The 26126-nt window shown below is 41.9% G+C and overlaps 1 protein-coding gene across 7 annotated transcripts in view; it reads left to right on the top strand.

Annotated features, from left to right (window-relative positions):
* PRICKLE2 (prickle planar cell polarity protein 2) overlaps positions 1-26126 on the top strand; it is a 332204-nt gene that overhangs the window by 232680 nt on the left and 73398 nt on the right. For 6 of the 7 annotated variants that reach the window (XM_033132503.1, XM_033132504.1, XM_033132508.1 and 3 more), the window contains one exon: positions 12608-12791. In XM_033132503.1, coding sequence (XP_032988394.1) covers positions 12608-12791 — 184 coding nt within the window. Of the gene's footprint in view, positions 1-5599; positions 5673-12607; positions 12792-26126 lie in introns of those variants that run through there. The other variant, XM_033132510.1, reaches the window with a different exon arrangement.

Raw genomic sequence — 26126 nt, 5'->3', positions numbered from 1 at the left:
AATTCTTTGGTAAGGATGGTAATCAAATTACATTGCTCAGTCCAGCACTCTGTTCACTTGAAAATAATGTAAAATAATATTAAGTATATACTAGGTGTTTCCTAAAGACTTATCAAAATGATTTGTTCACCTCCCATCTGTTTTCCGTTGATCCACTTCCATCCTAACTTGAGTACATTACTAGGGTGTAGATTGACTCCTAGAGAGCAAGTACCATGACAACTTTTTTTGCTTGTTTATTTTACTTTATATCCCTACACATAGCATAGGGCCTAGCAAAATGGCATGTAGTCAGGTTTCGCTATACCAAGCATGCTCTGTGTATTATTTATTACAATTCTAACAGCAACTCAATGAAGTGACAGAGTTAGGATTTGAACCCAAGTCACTCTGCCCCCAGAATTTAAGGTCTTAATCCACTGCACTCTACACTGCCTTTAAGTAGGGAATATTTAATGTCTCAGATCTTTTCTCCTTGAGGTTAGCCAACTTCTGCCACAAGGCAGGTAGAGACTAAACAAGTACTTCAGCAGATGGCATGGAAAAGAAAGGCAAACAAAGAGAGATTTTGTGGCGTCTTCCAGCTCTTGTCTTGAAGTTTGGTGGTGAGGAGTGTTAGAATTGCTGCAGTCATTTCCTCGGAAATTGTTTCCCTGAAGGACTCATGTGCCAAGAGGGAGATCTAGCAATGTGCTATGCAAAATGTCCAGTGAAGCAAAATCGTACATGCCATAAAATCACGGTTATTCTGTAGACAAAGTAAAGTGGAAGAATCTATCCACAAGGAGTAACCGTTCTGTCTACCTCGGTTTATTCTTAGCAGGGCAGTGGGTCTGACAGGCAGCTGAGGAAATCAGAGCTTCTCTCCATACACACAGCCTTTGGTAGAAATGCAGTGAGGCAGGTAGTAGTGTTGCCATGGAGACACCATCCGTGGCCAAGCTCTTCTCCTTTGAGGGCTCCCTCTGTCTACTCATCAGGATACTGAATTAGCTAGCTGGGTGTTTGGTAGGCAGATACTCACTGGCTTTTGAACACGTTTACAATAAAATCAAAACGCCTTCATATGGATTGCATGTGTAGGTGGTTCTCCAGCTGCCATCTTGTCACCATCTTAGACTCCTCTCAATATCTTGAGGACACCTTGATCTCTTCTACCTCCGTGCCTTCACTGACCTGTTGGAAATACGCCTTCCTTCTCTTTTTGCCTAGCAACCTCCTACTCAGCAACCTTCAGGTGCAGCTTTCTCAAGGGGGCCCTTTCTGACTTCACATTAATAGGAACTCTTGGTAGCACCGTACCTGGCACATGGTAGGTTTTCTATTAATGATTGACCTAACAACAAAGTCAAAGTACTTTTTAAAAATTATTTTTATTTTTAATTACAATTGACATTCAGTATTGTTTTACATTAGTTTCAGGTGAACAGTGTACACTTAGATAATTTATGAAGTGATCCCCCTGACTAGTCTAGTATCCACGTGGCACCATATATAGTTATTACAGTATTATTGACTGTATTTCCCTATGCTGTATTTTACATCCACATGACTATTTCATAGCTACCAATTTGTACTTCTTAATCCCTTCACCTTTTTCATCAAGTTCCCCTAAACTCCCTCCAATCTGATACCCATCAGTTTATTTTCTGTATCTATGAGTCTGTTTCTGTCTTGTTTATTTGTTTAGTTTGTTCTTTACATTCCACATATAAGTGAAACCAGATGGTGTTGGTCTTTCTCAGCCTGACTTATTTCACTTAGCATAATACCCTCTAGGTCCATCCATGTTGTCACAAATGGTAAGATTTCATCCTTTTTTTTCCACGGCCGAGTAATATTCCGTTGTATACATGTACCATGTCTTCCATATCCAATCGTCTATCGAGGGGCATTTAGGTTGCTTCCATATCTTGGCTGTTGTAAGTAATGCTACAGTGAACATGGGGTGCATACATCAAAGTAAAAGTACTTTTTTGTTTCTTTTCAAACTTATTTTGAAAAATTGTAATGTTAGAAGTTACAGGAATAATACTATAATGAATGTCCATACACCCTTTAAGATTTCTCTATTGTTAATGTTTGGCCACATTTGCACTGCTTGTTCTCTTTCTCTCCCCCCACCCCACGTTCACACATTATTATTATTATTATTATTATTATTATTATTATTATTATTATTATTGAACCGCCTGAGAATAAATTGCAGACATCATTCTTTACTTATGTATATTTCAGTATATCGCCTCAGAACAAGGACATTCTCTTAAATATGCCCACAAGTACTCTTCACTTTGAAAGTTAAACTCTCGCTCTTTGTGGCCACATCTTTGTGTCTTAGTTAGATAGGGACCCCTCACTGTTTTGTATTGTTTTAATTCCTTGTAACACCTACCAGAAAGCATACTACATAGTAGATGTTCTGTGAATTATTGTTTAATAAATGAAGCTGCCTGCAGCAAATACCTCGAGCGTTCCCTTCTTCCCTGTTGGCGTTCACCATGGGTGACTGTGAACCTGATTCCTGCCACAGCGGGAACCACAGCGTTGTGCTTGAGCCTGCCTGTCTTGCATGTGGGGAAGCCAGAGGGCCCCAGGAGTGGTCCTCACCCAGTGACTTTTGGGGATTGGTGGATAAGTACCCCTGCGTCCTTGACTCTCCAGTGGGACATCTCTAAGGAATGTTGTAGACCATCTCCCATAACTTGTCAACTGAAATGAGTCACAGTTACCCCAAGTTACAGCAGGCTCATTACCTCACCTGATGGTGGCATCATTCCCTTCCCTACTTCCCTTCTCTAACTCCCTACCAAGACTTTTTGGGATCATCTCTCAAACTTCTTTATGCTCAGATACCTTTCAAGGATCTGATTCTGGGGAAACCCCATCTAAGACATTGTCCCTCGATTGCTGAGACATCATACCTAGAAATCAAAGTATGGGAAGAGACGTTCAAAATAAGAAAAGTTATTCAGAAGGCTTATTTTTAAAAGAGAATGTTTCCACAGCTCAAAAATTACAAGATAAATTAATCTAAAGGAGGACACTGTATATTTCTTCATTGAAATATGAATTGACACCTTAAGAGAGGAAACAGCTGCCACTGAGACTTATCCTGTACCAACTTTGGCAGCGCCAGGGGCGAGAAGCTCGTCTTGGTGCAGATGGCCAGAGCCGCTGGAGCCCAGGCGGAGGGCAGGGGGTTGGATGGGGCGAGGCGGCATGGTTTTGGCTCTCAGCACACCCCAGCCTCACACCCAGCTGGCCCTGCCATGGTCTCCGTCCTTTAGCTTCTGTGTTTATTAGGAAATCATTTTTCCTTTCTCACAGAGATAAGAATCTTGCTTCCAGACATGGCAAGTGTCAAGGTTCGTGCCTGGGTCCCTCATTCAGACTGGGTGTTTGCCAGAAAGGGGGAAAACAAAATACCGTGGCTGGGATAGGGAGTTAAGCAGCCAGTAAGGCTGCAAATAACAGGATATGCTGACGTCTGGATATCAAGACAGAGGGGTATAAGAATTCCAAGGTGAAGGGAATTAGAGAGAATGGAAGGACTTCCCTACGCCCACTTAGATGGCATCGTCCCCTAAATTTTGCATCTGTGCTTGAGCTTTGGGACAGGGAGTGGCTCAGCCAGTTTGGTCACTGTCATCAGTACAGACAATGATGGGTGAAGAGAGGCCACACGCCACCTCCTGATAATGACTCATTCCACACTCTTCCCCACTGCACAGCCTTTGTATTTGCTTTTCCTGTGCCTGGAAAACTCTCTCCCTGGTTTTTCTCGGAGCTGCCTCATACTCAGTCTTCTAGTCACAACTCAAAGGTCACTTTAGTGGGGAGGCCTGTCCTGATCCATCCTCGTCTCCCTGTCTCTTTCCATCAGACTCTTAGCACAATCTATAAGTGGCCAGTTTATCTATTTGTTTACCTGTTGTCTCTTTCCTTCTCTTGACTCTAAGCTCCGTGACGTTAGAGCTATTGTCTGTCTGAATTACTGCTATGCCCAACATCTTAGCACAGTGCCTGGCACATGGTAGATGTTCAACCACTGTCGTCTGCTCAGATGGTTGCTTGGTAGGTTGGCTGTATCAATAGATATGGATAGAGGGATGGGTGGATGGATGGACGGAGAGATGGAGGGAAGGATGGAAAGACGCACGGAAGAAGAAAAGGAAGGAAGATTTGGCCACTCTACTTAAAACAAGGTGGTAGAAAGAGCACTGGTCTTGGAGTCAGAGGACACAGCTTCTCATCAATACAACTTGTCAAGTTGCTTATTATTAGCCTAAAATTTTACATCTGTGAAATGGATGACAATGCCAAATTTACAAGACTGATGAGAAGGAATAAATGAGATAAACTATGTAAAAATAATGTGAAGATTATAAATCCTCCACACTATAAGAAATGATGTTAATAGTAGAATACAGCCACTGCCACCTTCTCCTGCCGTCCTCCAGTGTGGACGCACCTATTGGAGGCGGGCGTCAGGGCCCTGGAGGGCAGAGGTGTTGTGTGGCGTCCTTGGTCCTTTGGGGGCAGACGTGCACCTCTTCAAGCTTCCTCATTTCATTTTAGGCCAGCCTCCACAAATGTAGTTCTTTTTCGCTTTCCTCTCTGATCTTGTGATCCTCCACTTGTGTGGGGGTGTGGAAGGTGAAAGCTGAAGCCCTGTGTGCGGGTCGTGTGATCCTATAACCTGTGCAGTTTGGGAGAGGAACAGCTTGTGTCCTGTGTGCTCAGTGTTGATAACTCTGACTTATTCACAGCAGGGGCTGGATTATCTCGGCAATATCTTAGGGCAGGGGACCCTGCCTCCAGTTCTTACTGGCTCCCTTAAGCACAGCAGGGTCACGCCTTTTTCAAGTACCACCATCGTCTCTATGCTCACTTACTTCTGGGCAACCCAGTAAAAACTCTCTTCGCCCAAAACATTTATTTACCTCCCAAAGCCTAGGGAAGGTGTTCCCAAAGGGGAGGAAACTCAGAATAATGTTTGGCTTCTTTGAGGCTGGTGCTTTGCATGCATGTCAAAAGTTGATGCTGTCATTGGAAACCCGGGAAATTGAGCAACAGAGCAGACTGAGAAAGCCGGGCTCCTGCCCAGCTGCTCCTGAGTTAGTCCTGCCAGGATGGATCCTTTAGGTGGTTTGAGGTGACGTAAGTTACTGCAGCATTGAGAGTATGTGGCTGATTTACAGAGACCCAATTCAGAGGCAAGGCTTAGTGGTTTTAAATTATCCATGCCCCATCTCTCCCTACTTGCACAGAAAATTGAAAGTCAATAGATGTTGAAATCTGGTTTTCAGATGTTTTTTATCTGAGGGACCTAACTTAACTCTGAGATACCCATAAATATATATATGCAATTCCCATGTTGCCGGCATCTTCCAGGCTATGTAAATAAATTCTCTGATCCTGCTACAGGGCACCAGATCAGAACAAACCCACTTATCTGGGTTGAATAATGCACGTCTATTTGCTGCGAGAGTTGTGTGTACACGTGTGGGTGGCTCTGGCTCATGTCTTTTCCTTCCAGGCCAGAGCCTTGTCTCTTGGTACTCACTGATGGGGAACACATAGAATGAAATCTCGTCTCCAGTTTCTTAACACGAGGGAAAAAGAGGACCAACAGCTGTTTCTGTTTAACAGTGATTATCTCTGGGATTGTGAGTGTTTTGAAATATTTTTCTTCTTTTTCTTGCTTATCTGTAATTCCTGATCCTTTTATATATTAATTGTGATTGCTTTTTTTTTTAAGGATAAGGAAGCAGTAACTTTTAATTATAATAAGGAGTAAAAGAGTTCCTCTTTTCCTCTTATTAATAATAAAAGCAGTTCTTCTTTGCCTTTCAGTGAGCTGGAGTCATGGAAGAAGTGAAATACCTAGGACACATCTGTTACTTAGCAAAAAGCTGTGGAGGTCTTTGGGTTATTTTAGCCTTTTGTCCTTAACAAAAGTGTATTTCCCCGCACTTGATTTTGGCTGCCTGAAGGGCTGCGATGTGGAGTCCAGCATCATGCCTTTCTCATCAGTGGGTTGGTGTTGGTGCCGAGCCACTCTTTAAGCAGCCTGCCCCTTGACCCTGTGCATAAAGTGGCCTGAGCCTGATATGGCCATGGACTTGGGACAGGGAAGCCTGGACTACAGGAGAGGTGGAAGGCAGCAGGACAGGTGGCAGGGCTGGCAAAATGAGAGACACCGTTCTGGTGGCTGCTCACTCCCTGTCACCTTTTCACGCACATGCCTTGCGGTGGGTAACCTGAATGACAGGTGAGCTTAATGATGTCAGAGTTTAAAGTATGGTGGTTGGGAGATTTTGGCATAGACCCCAGGAATGGTTTTTTAAATAGACATTGCCCAGGGTTGCTGAGACCATCAGGTATGTTGGTAGAACCCACACTGGTTGTTAGACCAGGCTCCGCCTCTGGTGCTTCCTTCTAACTAGGCGGCTAACTACAGAAGAGTGTCTTCCACGTGTGCCTCAGAATCACCTGGGATGCTGGTGGAAATGCACTTTCTGGGCCCTTGTCAGACCTATCAAATCAAAGTCACTGGAGTATTACTACCCCCCAGGTGGCTCCGTATAATGTCTCGGCAACCAGATACACAATTCCCCATGGCTACAGTCACTATTTTTATGCAGGCTACAGTCACTATTTTTATGCAGTTTCATGATTAGGAAGTGTTTGTCTTTTAAAAGTCATTGACAACCTCAGTTTATTTACTTCTTGTCTTCTATCCAATTATTTGGCACCTACTCCATATTTTGATAAGAACTGGAAATGACCTTGAGGAATCCAGGGCAATGGTCTGGCTTCCAAACTTGTGTCTTTGGAACCTTGGGACCTTAAGACAGTGAAAATGCCTGGAGTTTGGGAAGAAGGCTGAGCTCGAGAGAAATTGAATTCAGGGTCTCCTCTCACATCAACTTGCACAGCTCTGTGTGATGTTATTGAATGTATTTCCACATAGGAGTTCTGCAAAAAATATTTTCCTCTCATGAAAAAGGGGGGTGGGTGAAAGAAAATGAGAAGGAAATTTTTTTAAAGGACTCAATGATTACAATCCCATCCAAATCTAGAATCCTACAGTTTATGACTTGAACTTGTCAAAATCACGATATAAAGGAGGATCCCGTTTTTGCCTTCATCCTATCACTTCTCACACAAAACCAGACACGGTGGTTCAGCGTTCAGTGTTGTAAATAGCTTGTCAACATCTCAAAGATGAGACCCCCTCCCCACACACACCCAATCTATTTATAATGACTCTTCCACATCATGGTAGGTAAGTGAATTGCTATAAATTGCTATAAATTGCTAGTCGAATGTGCTCACTGGTGCAGATGACCAGAGCACTGTGAGACACTTAAAAAGAGAGCCTCCACCTGTCGGCATCGTGGATTCCATGGCAGAGCAGATTGTGGCTTCTGAACGGGGAAGTGAGTGAATGAATAGCTGCAACTTTGGGGTGGTGGGGTGTTGCAAGGCTTATTGCTGGGTAGAGGGAGGGAAGAAAGGGGAATGCAGGAGCTCTGCAATCTAAATCATGCCTTATTCTTGGAAACTTGTCATTCACAAACCCAATTATGTGCAGGTAGAATGTCAACTCTGACAGAATGAAACCAATGCATGCTTTATATGGTTGGCTTTAAAAAAAAAATGAAATCTTGCTTTACTAGCAGGTTCTATTTTCATAAATGTCTATTTGGGAAAAAAAAAAGCACCAAATCATATATTTCCCCACGCACTCCTGAAAAGCTTTAATCAGTGTGTCGAAAGAGAGAGCTGTTGAGTGCTGCTGTGTGCATTTTGCCCAGGGTTGGGGGAATAGAGGGAGAAAGACAGGAGGATCAGAAGAAATCCCCTGGGCTTTACCCCTGACCCTCTGCTCCTGTCTGAGCATCCGGGCTTTGGGTTCCCCGTTTGTAAACCGAAGCTATTAAATTAGTCTTTCCAAAGGCTGTCATGGAATCACTCAAAGGTTGAAAATTCTTTGCAAATAAAAATGCCTTGCCACGGAAGTGCCTGTTAATTATAAATGAGGAGGAGAAGGCAAGCAGCTAGCAGGGAAATACGTAAGGTCCTCATGGTTTTGATTTACCATTTTTATTTTCTTTCCTTCTTTTTTCCTGTTTGGTTTTGATTTTTCTGAATGTGTTTGTTGTTCAGGAGTAAAAGGGTATTCTGTGGTTGGAATCAGGTATGACGCCTATAGGTCATTGTTTTTGTTGAGGGGTTAGGTAGATCTCACTTTGAATCTCTGTTCTGCTTGCTATTTAGCAGACCATACTCTAAACATATTGCTTAACCTTTCTGGGCTTTTGTCTTCTTGCCTGGAAAGTGGGGGTGCCATTTCCTTTCTTGGAGGAATGGTGTGCACATCTGGACTCCTGTCTGTAATGTTTAAGAAAGTCCAACACTATGCATCTGCTTGCGATGCCCCCACCTCTACCCTGATCACCCTTCTCCTGCTTCCCCTTTCTTGTGTTCCATAGCACTTAGTACCTTTCATATACTATGTGATGGAGTGAGTTGTGCTGTTTATTGCTTATTGTATGTTTCTCTCCCTCTGAGAATGGAGGTTCCGTGAGGACAGGAATCTGTGTTTTGGTTAGGTATCTCCAGGGCCTAGATACTTGATAGCTTTTTGTTGAATGACTAACTAGGGCCCTTAGCCCTCTCCCCTTTCTCCTACGTTCATGCTTCTACACACTGCGACTCTTGCAGGATCTGGTTCTGCAGTTCTGTGTTTTGCTTTCTTCTTGTCTTTTTCCTTCTCCTGGAGCTTGAATTCATTAGATCACATCCATCCAGCATTAAATGGTGTGCTCGTCCCTGAATTGCTGAAGAAGAATCACTGATGAATATTCTGGAGTCTAAATTTGGTAAAAATTCCTGTACTTTTTTTTTTTTTTAAGTATGTCTTTCTAGTAAAAACCATTAGTCACCTAAATTTGCTTAAACATACTAAAACTTTTTTTCCCCTTATGTCATAAGCTGGCATAAAAAATTCTGGAGTGAAAAAAACCTGACCACTTTCCAATACCACTGAATTCTTTACAGTAGCTAATTAATTAGTTACTGTTAAAATAAGCTCTGACTATTTTAAAAAGAACAGCCATGGTTTGGATGAAATGTCTTTGAATTTGGAGATGCAAACCAGATCCAATTGTGCAGTCTATCTGTGTGTATTTTCAGTCTGATAAAAAGCAGGAAGTGGGAAATCTGACAAGCCTAATTTAGCTGGACTAAACTCATTTTGTTTCTTCAGTACATTTTGGTGTCAAAATTCAGGCATAAGACATTAATAGAATAAGGACAAAAACCAACTGCTCATCTCAGTGATGCAAAAGAAAGCATTTGACAAAATGCAACACCCTTTTGTGATAAAAACACTCAAAAAACCTGCAGGAAGGAAACTTCTTCAATTTGATAAAGGGCATATACAAAAAGCCCACAGCCAAACCACCCTTGACCGTGAAAGATTGGATGCTTTCTCTTAAGATCAGAAGCCAGACAAGAATGTCCATACATGCCACTTCTATTCACCATTTACTGGAGGTCCTAGCCAGGGCAATAAGGCAAGACAAAGACATAAAAGGCATCAGATTGGAAAAAAAGAAATGAAACTGTCTCTATTTGCGATGACATGCTCTTGTATATAGTAAATCCTAAGGAATTACACACACACACACACACACACACACACAGAACAAATAAACAAGTTCAGCAAAATTGTATGATACAAAATCAATGTACAAATACCATTTGTGTTTCTATACAGTAACAATCTGAAAACAAAATTAAGCAAACAATTCCATTTGTAATGACATAAAAAAAATACTTAGGAATAAATGGAACAAAACAAGTTCAAGGCTTGTAACAGAAAACCACAAAATAGCACTGAGAGAAAATAGACTGAAATAAATGGAAAGGCATCCTTTGTTCATGGATCGAAAGACTTAATATTGTTAAGAGAGCAATATTCTCCAAGTTGTTGTACAGAGTCAATGCAATCCTATCAAAATCCCAGCAGGATTGTTTGCAGAAATTGGCAAGTTGATTCTAAAATTTATATTTTATGATGCAGATGCCAGGGACCCAGAAGAACCAAAACCATTTTTAAAAAGAGGAATAAAATTGAAGGATTCACATCACAATTTCAAAACTTACTACAAAACTACAGTAATCAAGACAGTGTAGTCCTGACATAAGAATAGACATATAGATCAGTAGAATGGCATTGAGAGTCCAGAAATCTTTACATTTACGACCAATTGATATTTGACAAGGAGGCCAAGACAATTCAATGGAGGAAAAACAGACCTTTTAACAAATGGTGCTGGGAGAGTTGGATAGCTACTTGAGAATGAACTCGGACTCCTACCTCATGCCATATGTGAAAATTAACTCAAAATGGAGCATATACCCAATTATAAGACCTAAAACCGTAAAACTCTTAGATGAAAATACAGAAGTAAATCTTCATCACATGGGGTCAGGCAATAGTCTCTTAAATACGATACCAAAAGCATAAGCAATAACTGAAAAAACTAAATTGGACTTCATCAAAATAAAAACTTTTGTTTTTCAACAGACATCATCAAGAAAATGAAGACAACCCACAGAATGGGAGAAAATTTTTATAAATCATATATCTTATAAAGGACTTGTATCCCGAAAATATATAAAGAATGCTTATAACACAATAAAAGACAAATCATTTTTTAAATGGACGAATGATTTGAATAGACATTTTTCCAAAGAAGATATATAATAAGCATATAAAAAGATGCTCAAATCATTAGCCACTAAGGAAGTGCAAATCAAAACCGCAATAAGATACCACTTCACCCCCACTAGGATGTCAAAAAGGACAATCAAAAAGGATGATCAAAAAGGACAATAACAGGTGTAGCAGGGAAGGGGAGAAAATGGAACACTCATTCATTGATGATGGGAATATAAAACGGTGCATATAGTTTTGAAAAACAGTTTGATAGCTCCCCAAATTGTTAAACATAAAGTTACCATGTGACACAGCAGTTGTACTCCTAGGTATATACCCAAGAGAATTGAAAACACACACACACACACACACACACACACACACAAACTTGTACATAAATATTCAGAACAGCATTATTCACAAAAGTCAAAAGGGGGAAACTATCTAAATCTCTACCAACTGATGAATGGATAAGCAACATGTATTATTATTGCATCCATACAATGGAATATTATAATGCAATGAAAGCAAAAGGCTTGACACATGCTGCAACATGGTTTAACCTTGAAAACCTCATTCTATGTGAAAGAAGCCTGTTTCAAAAGACTACGTATTGTACGATTGCATTTATGTGAAATTTCTAGAGTAGGCAAAACCATAGAAACAGAAAGTGATTAGTGGTTGTCAGGACCTGGCGAGAAGGAAATGTGAGAGGTTGCTGCTAATATGCACAGGACTTCTTTGGGGGATGATGAAGATGTTCTAAAATTAGACAGTGTGATAGCTTCACAACTCTGGGAATATACTAAAAGCCAGTGCATTGTACACTTTAAAATGGTGATTTTTATGGTCTGTGAATTATATCTTAATAAAGCTGTTATCAAAAACTTCAGGCACATGTGGGAATTAGGATTCTGGGTTCTTCATTGTCCTTATAAGGTGCTACTGAAGCTAATCATAAAGATGAGAGTACACGTATAATGGCTTATTTTCTTAAAAGCTTCCTCCTCCATTTTTTTTTCTCTACTTTATTGGTGGAAGCTAGAAATGCTTTTGTGTTGTTGACATGAACCTTTTTATTGCTTCATCATTTGTGTAGCCATGGAAAAGAGAACAGATGGTAACCTTAAAAGAAACGTTCAATTTTGGGGAGAGATTTTTTATTGTTGGCTGTTACCTTTTGAAATAATTCACATGCATGATGCTCTTGTATATTAAAAATGAAAAACGACCAATGTAGGGAAGATGTGGGTTTCTAATGAGAATTTCAAACCTACGTGGATCTTTTGTGGAGGTAAAAATGTCTTTCCCATGAAATCTTAGGACCAGATTTGTTTAGTGGAAAAAAAATATTTTTGCTCTTCTTAAAGAAAATCTCACCTACAGTTCTTTTTAAAACTACTTCTGTTTACAAAGGTCTAGGCACCTTTTATAAAAATGGTACGTAATCAATATTTGTGAAATCTACTGGTAATATTTCTGGTCAGCATATGTATTATATCTAATTGCTATCACAGTCTAAGAAATCATGTTCACGGTCCACAACCAGTGTTCTGCCTAGTAAAATAAGATATTTTGACATTCTTCTTGGGATACTGATTTAGAAGAAAAAGTTGGGGTCCATGGTGACACATACTTAGCATGCTTACCTGGTGATCTCTGACCTTTTACGGCATTTCCACGTGTGCAGTGTCACACCTCTACAAAGACAGGTATGCTGTGGTATGCGCCTTTAGATGCTTTTGCCAAAAGCCACTTGCCAAGGAATGCGTTTGTGGTTTGGGAGCCAAGGGCTGGAGACTGGCAGACCAGTTGAAAAAAATGGTTTCTTTTGCTTTCCTTCTCACCTGCCGCCTTTGCTTCTTGCAGGAAGATCTGTCTGCACTGCAAGTGCCCTCAGGAAGAGCACATGGTGACAGTGATGCCCCTGGACATGGAGAAGACCGTCAGCAAACTCATGTTTGACTTCCAGAGGAACTCCACCTCGGACGATGACTCGGGCTGCGCCCTAGAGGAGTACGCCTGGGTCCCACCAGGGCTGAAGCCCGAACAGGTAGCGTTCGGGACGTGAGGGTGATTGTGATTTGGCTTTTACCTTTGTCTTGCCCATCCTTTCTCATTCCAGCTGAGAAGGAAGAGTTGACTTGGATGATTCAGGGAGGAGGTTGGGGCTCTGTGGGTTGACGATGTCCAGGCCCCAATAGGAAAGGAGGAAGAGAAATGAAAATGTCTCAGCATTGTGTGGGCCATTCCTAATTCATTCTGTATCATCGTTATTAACTGGCAACAGAAGATTGTCTAGAAACTTATGAGCAATGTTGGTTTTGAAACATCGTAGATAGTGAAACTTCAATTCTGGAGAGGGGTGGGGTGTTCTGCACTGGCCATGAATCTTAATGTTAAGCTTCTTTGTAAAGCAGAGTGAGGAAATCGGGATTCGCCTTGTTCTTCCCAGTGACATACGTTGTGTTAAATATTACGTTTGGCCTTGCTTTACAAAGAAAGACATTGGCATTTCCTGAAATATTTTGGCACTATCCATAAGCTGTAAATATTGTTGGCTCGATGAGATGAACTGGGTTTGTTTCTGTTGCACTGCATTTTTCTGTGATATACAGCCTTTGCTCTGCATTTCTTGGTACTTGGAATTTTCTCATCCACCAGCCTCAGTGTTGGTTTAGAAGCCCCTTCTGTAGCCTGGATATTTTCATGATCTTCTTTGTGCATCTTTGAGAGACAGGTTTACCACAATCTTAAGTGTTCGACCACTATCCCCTTCCTCTGACACAGAAAGTTTCTTGCTCCGGAGACCTTTTTCATGTCTGACAGAATCTGTTGAAGCTTATAAAGCCCTGAAATTTTAAGTCAGGAGCTTCAGATGTGATCATGATTTTAGAAAAAGTTCTTCATGCTTCAGAAAGACCCAAGAATTCACCAACAACTTAAGAGTGGGACCCTAATAGCATGTCTTTGATTAGCTGTTTCTTATTTTCTTCTTCCAATATTGAGGTTGCAAATTGGCTAATGAAATTAAGCACACAGGCAAGATTTGTTTAGCCAGCAAAGTATTGTTTAAATTTTTGAATTAGTTACTAATACTTAAAAATTAGCGATTTTTATTTAAAAGTTCATATTCTGCTATAAGAAAAGATGAAATAGTGCCAGTTGCGACAACATGGATGAACCTTGAGATTATTATGCTGAGCGAAATAAGTCAGACAGAAAAAGTCGAGAACCATACGATTTCACTAGTAAGTGGAATATAAGACTGAAAGCAACAAAGGAACAAGGCAAACAAACAAAGAAACAAAAACTCATAGACATAGACAATAGTTTGGTGGTTACCAGAGGGTAAGGAGGGGAGGGGGGTGGTAGAAGAGGGTAAAGGGGATCAAATATATGGTGATAGAAGGAGAACTGACTCTGGGTGGTGAACACACAGTGGGATTTATAGATGATGTACCACAGAATTGTACACTTGAAACCTATGTGACTTTACTAACCATTGTCACCCCAATAAACTTTTTTTAAAAAGTTCATATTTATATCTTGAAAATTTGAGGATCTGAACTCTCATTTCTGTAAGTATTGGTGTCTAGCCTTTGAGTGGAGTACTGGCCTTTCTTCCTGGACAGAGCGTGCACTCTCCAAGTCACTCCCATCTCACTCAGCCCACGCCCTTCCTTTGCGTTACCTTCCTAAACCCTACGTTTGTGATCTCTATTCTAATTCTTCCTGTGGAGAAAATATCTTAGAAAAGAAACATTCACAGGAATAATCTCCAAGAAAATTGATGGAAGTTCTCTGTTGGGATATTAGCAGAAAGAAATAAGAGCATTTTCTCTCAGTTTGTAGGATGAGGTGATACCTTTTTTTATTTATATTATTTTTTAAGATTTATTGGGGAATGTTGGGGAACAGTGTGTTTCTCCAGGGCCCATCAGCTCCAAGTTGTTGTCCTTCAGTCTAGTTGTGGAGAGCGCAGCTCAGCTCCAAGTCCAGTCGCTGTTTTCAATCTTTAGTTGCAGGGGGCGCAGCCCACCATCCCATGTGGGAATTGAACCAGCAACCCTGTTGTTGAGAGCTCACACTCTAACCAACTGAGCCATCCGGCCGCCCCTCCAGAAGCTCAGCGGCAGCCGGTTGTCTTCGATTTAGTTGTGGAGGGTGCAGCTCACTGGCCCAGGTGGGAATCAAACCAGGAACCCTGTTGTTCAGAACTCGCGCTCTAACCAACTGATGCATCTGGCCCCCCTGAGGTGATATCTTTTTTTTCTTCTGTTTCATTAAAGATTGTATTATTAAAGAGTAAGTTTAAGAAGAATGAGAGTATCTCACTGAGTTTGTCTGGAAACTCAAATAAGGTGGTGGGTGACTGAATATCTTTGTTTGACATCACCATTCTACCTCTAGTGAGTTTTTGCACCAAGACTCATCTGTAAGCTCGTTTCATTTTCTTGCTTACCTCATTTCCAGCAGCTTCTTTCTAAAAGACCCACCTTTCTTTTGTTCACAGTGCTTCCTGCTAAATTGGGCCCTGAAATTCCAAAGTTAAGCTTTTTTCAGTTACCTGCATAAATATATTCTTCTCTAAGATAATTAAATATCATTCGAGGATGTTCAGATTCAGAGAAAATTTTGTATTGACCCAAGAAAACAGACAATGGCAAGAGCTAGGTCTTAGTTAAATTCATCAATTTAAAAAGTGAGTGCTTGTGGTATTTTGGGAGGCCAGTTGACTCATCTGAAATGAATGTCTTTGGAAAGTATAAAACAACATTCTTTGATTTGTTTTGAAAGAAATTGATTACTGCCCCTAAACAAGTGGTTTGAATTACATCAGATGAAAGGATATTCCTATCTCTTTTAATTCTATTGTTCTTTGGTTTTCTTTATTCCCTACACTGACTCAAACATATATGACACAGATGATTAGAGAGGAAGTTGTTCTCCATAAAGAGACTATCTCTTTCAGCTATGTGAAGGGCTCTATATTTGCCTAATAAAATATGAGTCTATATTCAAGATGTTGGAAGGGATCATGTTGCATGAAAGCAGTGGGCTTCACATTTTTTAATTGTGAGATCTTTTGAAGTTTATGAGTTACGGAACTGTTTATAGGTTTAAACATTTAAAAAACCTGTGCAGTATGTTCTAAGATTAGAAAAATTTGAGTCCAAAATGCCCTTCCCTAATAAAAATTCACTAACAGCTAATTCATGTTAGTCGTCTCTGGTTCGAGAAAAACCATTTTTCTATTGAGAGAAATTATAATGAACATGAAAATGCTTTGTGCTGGAGGCAAAATACTAAAGACTAGTTAGGGCTGAGAGTACAGTGCTTTCATTTTTGTTTGAAACTTTTCATTTCACTCCTTGATTGTGGGGTTGGTTAATATCCCTTCAGGTGACACTCTTATGATTCTATTTCTTCTGAGAAATGCCTTCAATTAAATGTAATGCAAACGAAAGTCACCTCACCAAGTTCTTGAATATGTGCATTAAATTTTAGGAAAATCTGCTAGCTGCAAAACCTTACTTTCTTAAAATAGTATGAAAAATTATAAATATAACAGATGATGCCAGAAAGGATAGACACTTATCTCGTGACTTTTAATGACTGGACTGAAAAGTAACCAGGAGGTTGCTCAGGTCCTTTGCCTTTGATTACTCCCGATAAGGTGTTTCATGTCGTCCAGAGAGCCGAGCCCTGCGGTAGCAGAACAGAGAACTGGAATCGGCCTCGATTCACCATCTGAAGCCATCAATAAGGCTCCAATTTCTCTTCAAACTCAAACAGTTAATATTAATAGTATGTGTCCTGTCTCTTGGAGATACTAGGGTTATAAATTTACAGTACATAATACTTTAGCAAGGATTTGGAGAATATTTACCAAGCTAAAAGAAAGGCAAACGAAGAGCAGGGTTTCTCAAGCTCAGCGCTATTGACAGTTTGGACTCCACAGTTCTTTGCTGTTTAGACTTCCTGTGAATTGCAGGATGTTTAGCAGCATCTTTGGCCTCTACCCACTAGATGCCAGTAGCGCACACCACCACCCCCCAACATTGGGATAACCAAACATGTCTCCAGACATTGCCCAGTGTCCCTGGGAATGATTTGAGTACCACTGGATGAAAGTGATGTTAAAAACTGGAGCATCTATTAGCAAAACTCTGCCCCAATGGAGATAAAAAAGGATGGCTCGATTCAACGTTTATTGAACATCTACTATGTTGAAGCTCCAATATAATAGCTGCTGTCTTTTAAGGTGCTCAAGCATTTGGCAGAGTGAAAAAGTGGTGATCCCATGCCGACTGAACAGAGACCAGATCCTGCTACCTCCCCCACCCCCACAAGTCAAAGCAAGAATTGGAGTGGCATGAGGAGCAGGCAGGGTGGGTCACCTTTCGTTCTCCAAAACAGAAATTGTTTTTTCCTTTTATAAAGGGAAGGCTTCCTCACTGAAAAAAGAAAAAATAAAAAGTACTCATAGTTCCACCAACTAAAGAAAATTGTTTCCCAAACCACTTTGCGTGTATATAATAAATATCTACACGTATGTAGGAGTACATTTCTGTTTTATTTTGGACAAAAATGTGATGACACTATCCACTTATTGTGACTTTATTTTTCCAATTCATGTATTGTGAAGATTTTTCTCACTCGGTATATTTAGATCCAGATTATCCTTTGGGATGAGGGTATAGTTCTCCATTGGTAGTTTCTAACCTGGAGTGCTACCATCACAGGAGAGGACATTTGGAAATGTATATCGCAGAGGAGGAAGTCATTGTCACATGACTGGGAAATTCCACTAGAGTTTCCACGGGTAGGAGCTTAGGATGCTAAACATCCTGAAAAGTACTAGATGATCCTGTGCAAAGGAGAATTGATTCATCCCAAGTACCAAGAGTCCCACCATTAAGCAGCCCTAAGCTGCAGGTTTATTTTTGGCCACTGTTGTTGGTAGCTTTCTTTGATATTAAATAAGGTGGCAGCGGCCCACCTTCCTGTATACCTGCCTATTCCTTTCCTGAAGAAGAATTCCTAGGTGGAATGGTCATGTGTAAAGCTCTTTAAGGCATTTGATTCATTGCACTAAACTGCCCTCCAGAAAGGTGGTAAGTGCTGTGCCCTCTGGGTGGATGGCCTCCATTAGGTACGTGGATGTGGACGTGGTTTTTCTATTAGTCCCTCTACTCGCTGCCCCTTGAAAATCTGAAGAAGCCATCAGATTGTTTCTCTCGAGTGAATGCCCTTTTCATCGATGTTTTGTTTACTCCACGTGTCTGTGGGGTGTTCTCAAATATAAATGTCATGAAATCCAAAGATTAGTCATTTTACCTTGCCCATAATTGTGTTTTTGCACATAAAGAGTGGCAACTAGGTTATTTGTCCAGAACGCTCAAGTTTTCCTTCCAACTATCCCAGAAGAATGAAGAGTAGATACCAGGATTAATTGCTCAATTTTTGGCTTTTGAAGTCTGCTGCCATAAGTGGCAAAATAAGCTCTCTAACACTACCTGGAAATGGGGCTGAATTAGTTGGTATTGAGCCCTGCTAAAGTCTAAAATATCTTTATTGGGGGTACATAAAATTGTTTATTGATTTTTAATTTAATTTGGTGACTATTATCCACCATCAGATATCAGATTGAATGTTTCCTCAAGAAGCTTCTCTGGCCACCACCCCCGACTCCCAGTACAAGGCTAGGTCCCATTTACATGCTTTATTGTCAAGGTCTGAAATTTTCCTTGTGAGCACTCATCAAACTTGTAATTAGATAGTTAGTGGTATAATTAATTGTTTAATATTTGGCTCCCTCACTTTGTTTTAAGATGCAGGAGGGCAGGAATCTTGTCTGCTTTGTGTTTGAGAAATCCCCAGCACCTAGCACAGCGCCTGACACATGTAGCCACCCAGCACATGTTTGTTAAGAGACAGGCAGAGGACCGGCATCCTCTGAAGAACCAGAAATGTTCAGGGTTGCATCACACTGAAAAGATACAAGACTTTTAAATGTTTTTCTACATAAAGAATGATTGCATATCAATTATTCCTGCTCCCTGTACTTCTCTTAAAAGTATGTGTTCTGAGCAGATCCCCCTAACCGGCCCAACTGCTTCCGAGATTTCTTAGGTTGCAAAGGGTAGGAGACAGTTGGCATCTTTGAAGGACGGTGCTCCAACACTCCTGGCTCCAAGACTCGGGGTTTGGAGCAGGGTGGAAGGAGCCGAGGACCTTGCTGAGGCCCTTCGTGGTCCCTCACCAGGGAACCATTTGTGTCTCCATCCCAATCTGGGAGCCATTGGGAGTCCCAGTGTGGGCAGGAAGCAGCAGGGCCCGGAGGGAGAGTGTCCTTCTAATCAGGCACATCTGGCTGCTGCTCCTCCCTCTCTGTTCAACTTCCAGGAGCCTCAGTTTCCTCTTGATACTGATGATGACCATGGAGAAAATTACTGAACTTGAATCCACACTTGATAGGTACCCATCACCATTTTAACTTCGTGTGCATTATTGTATTTAATTCTCATAACAACCTTATTTGGTAATTATTATTCTGGTCTCTGTTATAGAGGGGAGTAATGCAAGGCTCAGAGAAGTGAAATAACTTGCCCGAGATCACACAGCTAGTGAGCAGCAGAGACGCATTCGGTCTCAGACAACCTGACCCGGGGCCAAAACTCGGACAGCTGTAGACCCCAGGACTCATCTGGGCCCCGAGTGAGGAAGTGTGTGTAAAGCTGCTAGTGTCTTTGCACACAGAAGCTGCTCAATGAAATGCTTGTTTCCTTCTGTCCTTCTTGTGAAGCTGTACTAAGTGCGTTGATTACTGCTGCCCTGAGTGTGCAGGGAGAGGGGAAGAAGGAATTTGGGCTGTCCAAGACAGACGAAGGCTAGGTGGGGTTGGAAGAGAGAGGGGTGAAGCATAGACTTAACAGAAATCCTGGATTCCTTCTCAGCCTTCTCGAAGGCTTTTAGTAAAATAATTGTGAATTCTGCCTGCACAGGAGCCTCTGTGCTCCCCAATTTCTTGGTGGTGGGGTTGTTATAAAGGTACAACTTCATTCAGATGAAGCTCTGGCTCTTGTGAGCCAGAGCACCTTGGACAGGGGCCCAGACGGAGCCACCAGACTCTGCCTCCTGACGCCCAGCTGGGCCTCGGGGCTGTGTGCTCTGAGCTCTGCCACCCACCCACCTCACTGTCTGCGACCTGCAGCATCACAGTTCCAGGCCTGCGAGCAGTGAGTCCCTGTGGACTTTTCTGTAGGTGACTCCAAGTGCAAAGAGAGCCTTTCCACGAAGAAGAATATCCTACCAACCCCCCTTTGGGGAGCAGCAGGTTCAGCAGGGGCGGTCCCTGGCTCTGCCTCTTACTTTGCCACGCAGAGCTTCGTTCCCAGCTGTCTCTAATGGGTGGGCTGACGGCTGGGGGGCAGCATTGCACTGGACTTTATTCCCTTTAAGGAGAGAGTGAGGAATGAAACAGAGAGCATGCTGGAGGATTTTGTGAAAAAGAAATAGCAATTAGGCTTTTTTCATTCATTCGTTCATTCATTCATTCATTCATTCACTCACTTATTCAGCCAATATCTAATATGCACCTATTATGTGTCAGGCACTGTTCTAGGCACTGGGGATAAAACAATAAACAAGATAATGAAGATTTCTGCTATATTGTAGTTGTAAGGAGGTGTTGGATACATGTAAATTAGAAAACAAATGATCAAGATAATTCAAGATTGTGATTTAAAAAAAGAACAATGATTTTAATAACAGTGATATAAACATTTAGTGAACTCTGACATGTGCCAGGCATTATCCTAGGTTCTTTACAAGTTGTGTCTCCTTTAATTTAGACTATGAAGAAACTATAACAGCGTCTGTGATAATGGACGTGGGCGGGGGTGTTGGAAGGGTTGCTGATTTACACTGATCGGGCAGGGATGGCTTCTCTGGGGAGGCTTATTTGAGCAGCTACTGAATGACGTGACAAAGCCTGCCAGGCAAAGACCTGGCTTGTTACAGAAGTGCTTCATTTGCATGCAACTCAGAAATGAAATGGAATCAATACCAACTTTGTCTGCACAAAGAATTTGGGTAGAGTGTTGTTGGATGGTTTGGGGAGAAATGAATGGAGCCCATGCTTGTCCAGCTCCTGCCAAGGCATCCGTGGATCTGAGGACTGGAAAGTCCCACTGCTGTGTGTACCCCTGGGAAACCAGAGGAGCCCCCATCACCCATCATGCCTGCAGGTGGAAATAAGGCAACAGAGAGTCCTCGTTTAGAGACTAGAGGGGTAACGAGGAACCTTCCATGCGCCCAGTGCATAGCAAATACTCCGTATACGTTTGTGTCTGGCCCCTTGCCACGTGTCCTACTTTCTAAATGTGAGCCTGTTGGAGGGAGATGTACATTGTCTTGTTCACCACATTTGCTTGGTGCCTAAAATAATGTCTGATACATCGTGCTTATTTAATAAACAAATGTTACATAAATAAACAATCACATGTAATCCTTGTCCCAAATCCCCCACTTTTCCCGTGGAGACCTTGCAGCTCAGAGAGGATCAGAAATCTGACCAGGATGCCACAGCTGGTAAGAGGCTGAGCCAGGATTCACCCCGTCCGTCTGTCTTGCTCCAGTGCCCATTCAGGCTCTTCTCCTCCACCCCCTCTATTCCATGATGATCCACCCAGGATATCAGATCTAAGGACGCCAGCTTGGCGTGTGTTACGAGAGGGAGCAGCATGTGTCACACAAGGCTCTTCTTCCATTCTTAGCGGAGGGAGATTTCTCCTACTCAAGTTGACGCTGGTGACTAAGGAATTCCTCTTTTCCCTACCTCCAGTTGCCCCCTTGCTGCACGAAGCCGGCTGGCCTTGCCTTCGAAGGCTTGTTTTCCCTACAACAAACAATCTCTGTTTATCTCCAGCTCTTCTCACTCTCTCATCCTGCCTGGGAGCCCACATGGTGACAACTCCATTTGCTCTACTTCCTCCCAAGGCCCTCTTGTTCCTGGTACAGTGTCACATATCTGGGCTCTCAACAGTCATATTCATTCCTTCAGCAAATATTTCTGGAGTGCCAGTTCTATGCCACGCACTCTTCCAGGCACTGAGAGACAGCCATGAACCAACAGACAAGTATCCCTGCCCTTGTGGCACCGACATTGGAGTGGAGGATACAGACAAATTAACGACTGAATGGACAGGACATTTTCAGAGAGCATTGAGTGCTGGGAAAGCAGTAAAAACAGAGTGACATGATTTAGAGCCATGGTTTGGCAAACTTTGCTGTAAAGAGCCAGATAATAAATATTTGAGGCTTTGTGGGATTACAGTCCCTGTCACAATACCCAATTCTGATGTAGTGTGAAAGCAGTCATATGCAATACATAAATGAATGAACAGGGCCACGGAACAATAAAACTTTATTTACAAAAACAGGCAGTGGACCGGATTTGATCCACAGGCTATAATTTGCTAGTCCCTGATTTGGATAATCTACTGCAGATAGAAAAGCCTCTCTGAAGAGGTGATATTTGAGCTGAGTTCTTACATGGAATGATGGTTAAGTTCCTCAGATTTAGTCAGCCTACTTTTCAGAGTGCATTAGCACCAGCAGCACTAGTGTCACCTGGGAACTTGTTAAAGTTAAAGACTCTCAGGCCCTGCCACAGACCTTCTGAACCTGGACTTTGGAGGTGGGCCCAGCAGTCTGTTTCGCAGGGCCTCCAGGATTTCTGCTGCACGCTGAAGTTGAGAACTGCTGTCAGGCCATGGAAAAATCACAGTGTGGGAAACATATGGGGCCAAATCTTGTCTCTACCACTTGCTAGCTCCGTAACCTTGGCTGCCCTGAACTTGAGTTGTCTCGTCTGTAAAATGAAGAGATGTATGCTCACATCTAAAGGAGCTGAAAGAATAAATTAATTATAGTATTTGCAGCGTATAATGAGCTCCCGTGTATAATTCGCAGCACATTTTGGGCCCAGACTTTCAGGGAAAATTAAAATCTTTCATTTTAATTTTTTAATTCAAATTTTTATTTGTTTACATTTACATACTTTGTTTTTGTATTATAAAGGAATTTTAGTATTTATTTTTTTAACATATTGTAGTACAAGAAATTTTATGTAACAAATAATTACAAAACACAAGAACAGACACAAGGTACAAAAAACTTTATGTACTGGTAACAAACGTACAATATTTACACCTCATAGAAGACCAAGAACTCTTCATTGTTGCAAGTTTATCTTAAGTTCAACAAAACCGATGGTGATCGTATTCCAGGGTATTATTTTGCACACGGATATCATGATTGGTTTCTGGAGTTATACTTTTAACTCAAAAGCTTAAGAAAAGAATTAAAAACTTTTATATAGGTACGGAATTAGTACTACCCGTGTGTAATGCACATCCTTATTTTTCCCTCACACGTTTGGGCAAAGGAGTACGCATTATACACGGCAAAATAGGAACTCTCTAAAAGACCCCAGGCGATGTGGACACATCATAGGTCCTCATCAAATAGTAATTACTGTCATCACCACCATCATCATTTGGGTTCAAGACACTGAAGCAGATTTGGCCACGGGAAGCAAGAAGATGAGCTGTCCCCTTCCATCCCCAGCATGTTGCCCCTGGCTGACTTTCCCTGAATGTGGCCTGAATACTGTTTGTCAGAGGAGAATTCTCAAGGCTGTTTGTTAAAGAAGAATTCCAAATGTGTTTAAAACCCTTCCACTGGTCCTGCTTCCTCGGCTCTCTCCTTGGCCTGTTAATCCAGAAGACGCTCTGGTCCCTGTTACTGTGGAACCATGAATTCTACAGCTGTGACACACCCCTGGGCTGGGGCCGTCGTGCAGGCCCCCAGCTTTACCCTTCACTTTCAGGCAGTTGACAATTTGCTCTTTATATGTGAGAAGCTATTTATACCAAAGACAGAGGCTGGCAGATGTGAGGGAAGGGAGAGAAGAATGACGAAGTAGTTCATCTCTCAGCCTGCTGGATGGTCTGGTTCGTAGGGAGGGAACACACAATCTAATAGCCCCTCTAAAAACCCCACAAAAACCATTATTAGACTTACCAGCCATCTGCGGCGTTGTCTTCCTTTCATTATTCCATCAGCTCATGCTGAGCTCAAAATGAAATTTCATGGCTGCAGTGAATCACATATATCTCCAACTGCACCGGATTAAATTTCCTCTAACCTGTATCTCTTACGTTCACCTTCACTGCCACTTACCGCAGTGTTTTCAGTGTAGTGTGAGAGATGAGTGGGGAAAGGAGGTAAGAAGGAGATAGGAGACCCCCACACCATCTCCTGAACAGTTCTTGGGAAACCAGTCACATGAACGATGCTGTGTTTATCTTGGCTCCAGAAATGCACTGAATCATCACATGGCGATGAGAAATATGCCTGTGTATGCAGCATTCAGTAAAACTGCCTGTTAGTGAACTTGTTTTCAACGGAGCTGTCAGAGGTGGAACTAGAACTTGGGTTCAGGCTTGAGGGCCTCTGCCTGATGACGTCAGCAGCAGCGTGGCCAGATTCCGCCAGCAGGGCTTTGTCAAGGCTCATGTGCAGACCCTGGGAAACCAAGGCTCCTTTGCAAACACGGGAAGGGAGACCTGCCGTTGGCGTTCCCAGCTTTCAAGACAGATGGTTCTAACCTGTATAGTAAATGTGCTCTGGGATCCTTGAAATTGGGGTGGGCCTCTGCACTTGGCCTTCCGGCGTGAGCTCACAGCTACACACCCTTTCTGCTGACTGAGCAGACTGCTCTGTGGGCTGGAGTGGGAGTTGATTTACTATCAAGATGATCTCCTCTGCCTTATGACTTAGGAGATATTGTGAGTAGTTTCATGAGATGGTTGGGTGAATCTGCCATCAAGTCAACTAGTAACTAACTTCCTCCATCTACCCATCTATCTGTCTATCAGTTCAGTCAGTTACTTGTGCATTCAGCCATTTATTCATTTGACAGTTGCTTGAGTACCCATAGGTGCCAGCTCTTACTCTAGGTGTGGTTTTGGGGTGCCTGTTCCCCAAGTGCAGTGTAAAATGGGAGCTTGCCAATCCGTGCCTTGACATTGTGCTTTGTGTGCCATGGAGTACTTCATAGGCAGATGGAGAAAGTCCCTCTTGGTGGAAGACCCACACAGACTGCAGGCTTTGTGCTGGTCTCCCCATAGCTTCCAAGCACCTGTCCTTCTGAGCTCGCCTTCAAGAGTCGGACCTTTGACACTAACTAGTTCTGTGTTCAAATCTTAGCTGTGCAGCTCTTGAATATTGGCCAAGTTAACCCACCTCCGTGACCTTTCATTTCATCATTTGAAAAATAAAAGTGTTATTAGCTAACTACAACGTGGTTGTGAGGATTAAATAAGACAATACCTTAATCCTGGGGCTTTAAAAATGGCAGCTTTTAGCTTTCTTTGTAATAGCCAGAAATTGCAAACAACCCAAATGTCCATCAACAGAAAAATGGATAAACAAATAGTGTTATATTCCTATAGTAGAATACTACTCTGCGATAAAAAGGAGTGAACTCTTAGTATTTGCAACAACATGAATGAAGCTTAAACTCATTATTCCAAATGAAACAAGCCAGACCACAGAAAGTATATACTGTAGGATTCTATTTACATGAAACTCCAGAAAATTTAAACTAATCTATCATGACAGAAAGCAGATCGGTCATTACTTGGGGGTAGGGAGGTGGGGAGGAGTGGGAGGGAGGAGTAACAAAAGCGCAGAAGAAACTTTTGAGAGTAATAAGTATTTTCACTGTCTTGATTATGCTGGGTGGTTTTGTGAGTACTGTATATGTGTATGTCGAAACTTATTAAATTGCATATTTTGATTATGTGCAGTTTATTCTACTTCGAATTCCTCAAAGTGATTGAATGAATGAATGAATGAATGAAGTTGCTCTTTAGCACACAGGAAGGCAAGCATCCTCTCATTTCAATGCTGGAATCTCCCAAGGTTCTATGGCTGCCTCAGGAATAACAGCCTTTTGGTCAAGCACTCTTAGAAAGAATTGCTTCGTATTTATTATGCATAACAAAGAGGAGATTTGGGACAGAAACTCATCAACATCTGTATGGATGGCACTAAAAACACATTTCCACAGAGCGGCTCATGTCGCCGTCTCTCTTAATTCCCCAGGACAGTGCCTAGCATACAGTTGGCACTCGATAATGATGGATGGTAGTTGTTATTGCTATAGGAATTAAGACGACTGAGTAAATAAAGCTCAGTGATCAGACCTTACAAAGGGAGGCTAATTATTCAAGCAATCTCTGAACCTGCATTTCCTGAACCAAAAAGATAAATCCATAGGCTCTCAGCGTGGGAGAGGATCAGGGCTGCC

The sequence above is a fragment of the Rhinolophus ferrumequinum genome, chromosome 17, assembly GCF_004115265.2.
Source record: "Rhinolophus ferrumequinum isolate MPI-CBG mRhiFer1 chromosome 17, mRhiFer1_v1.p, whole genome shotgun sequence".
Lineage (NCBI taxonomy): Eukaryota > Metazoa > Chordata > Mammalia > Chiroptera > Rhinolophidae > Rhinolophus > Rhinolophus ferrumequinum.
Note: the sequence above shows the minus strand (reverse complement) of the source record. Positions and strands in the feature narration are given on the sequence as shown.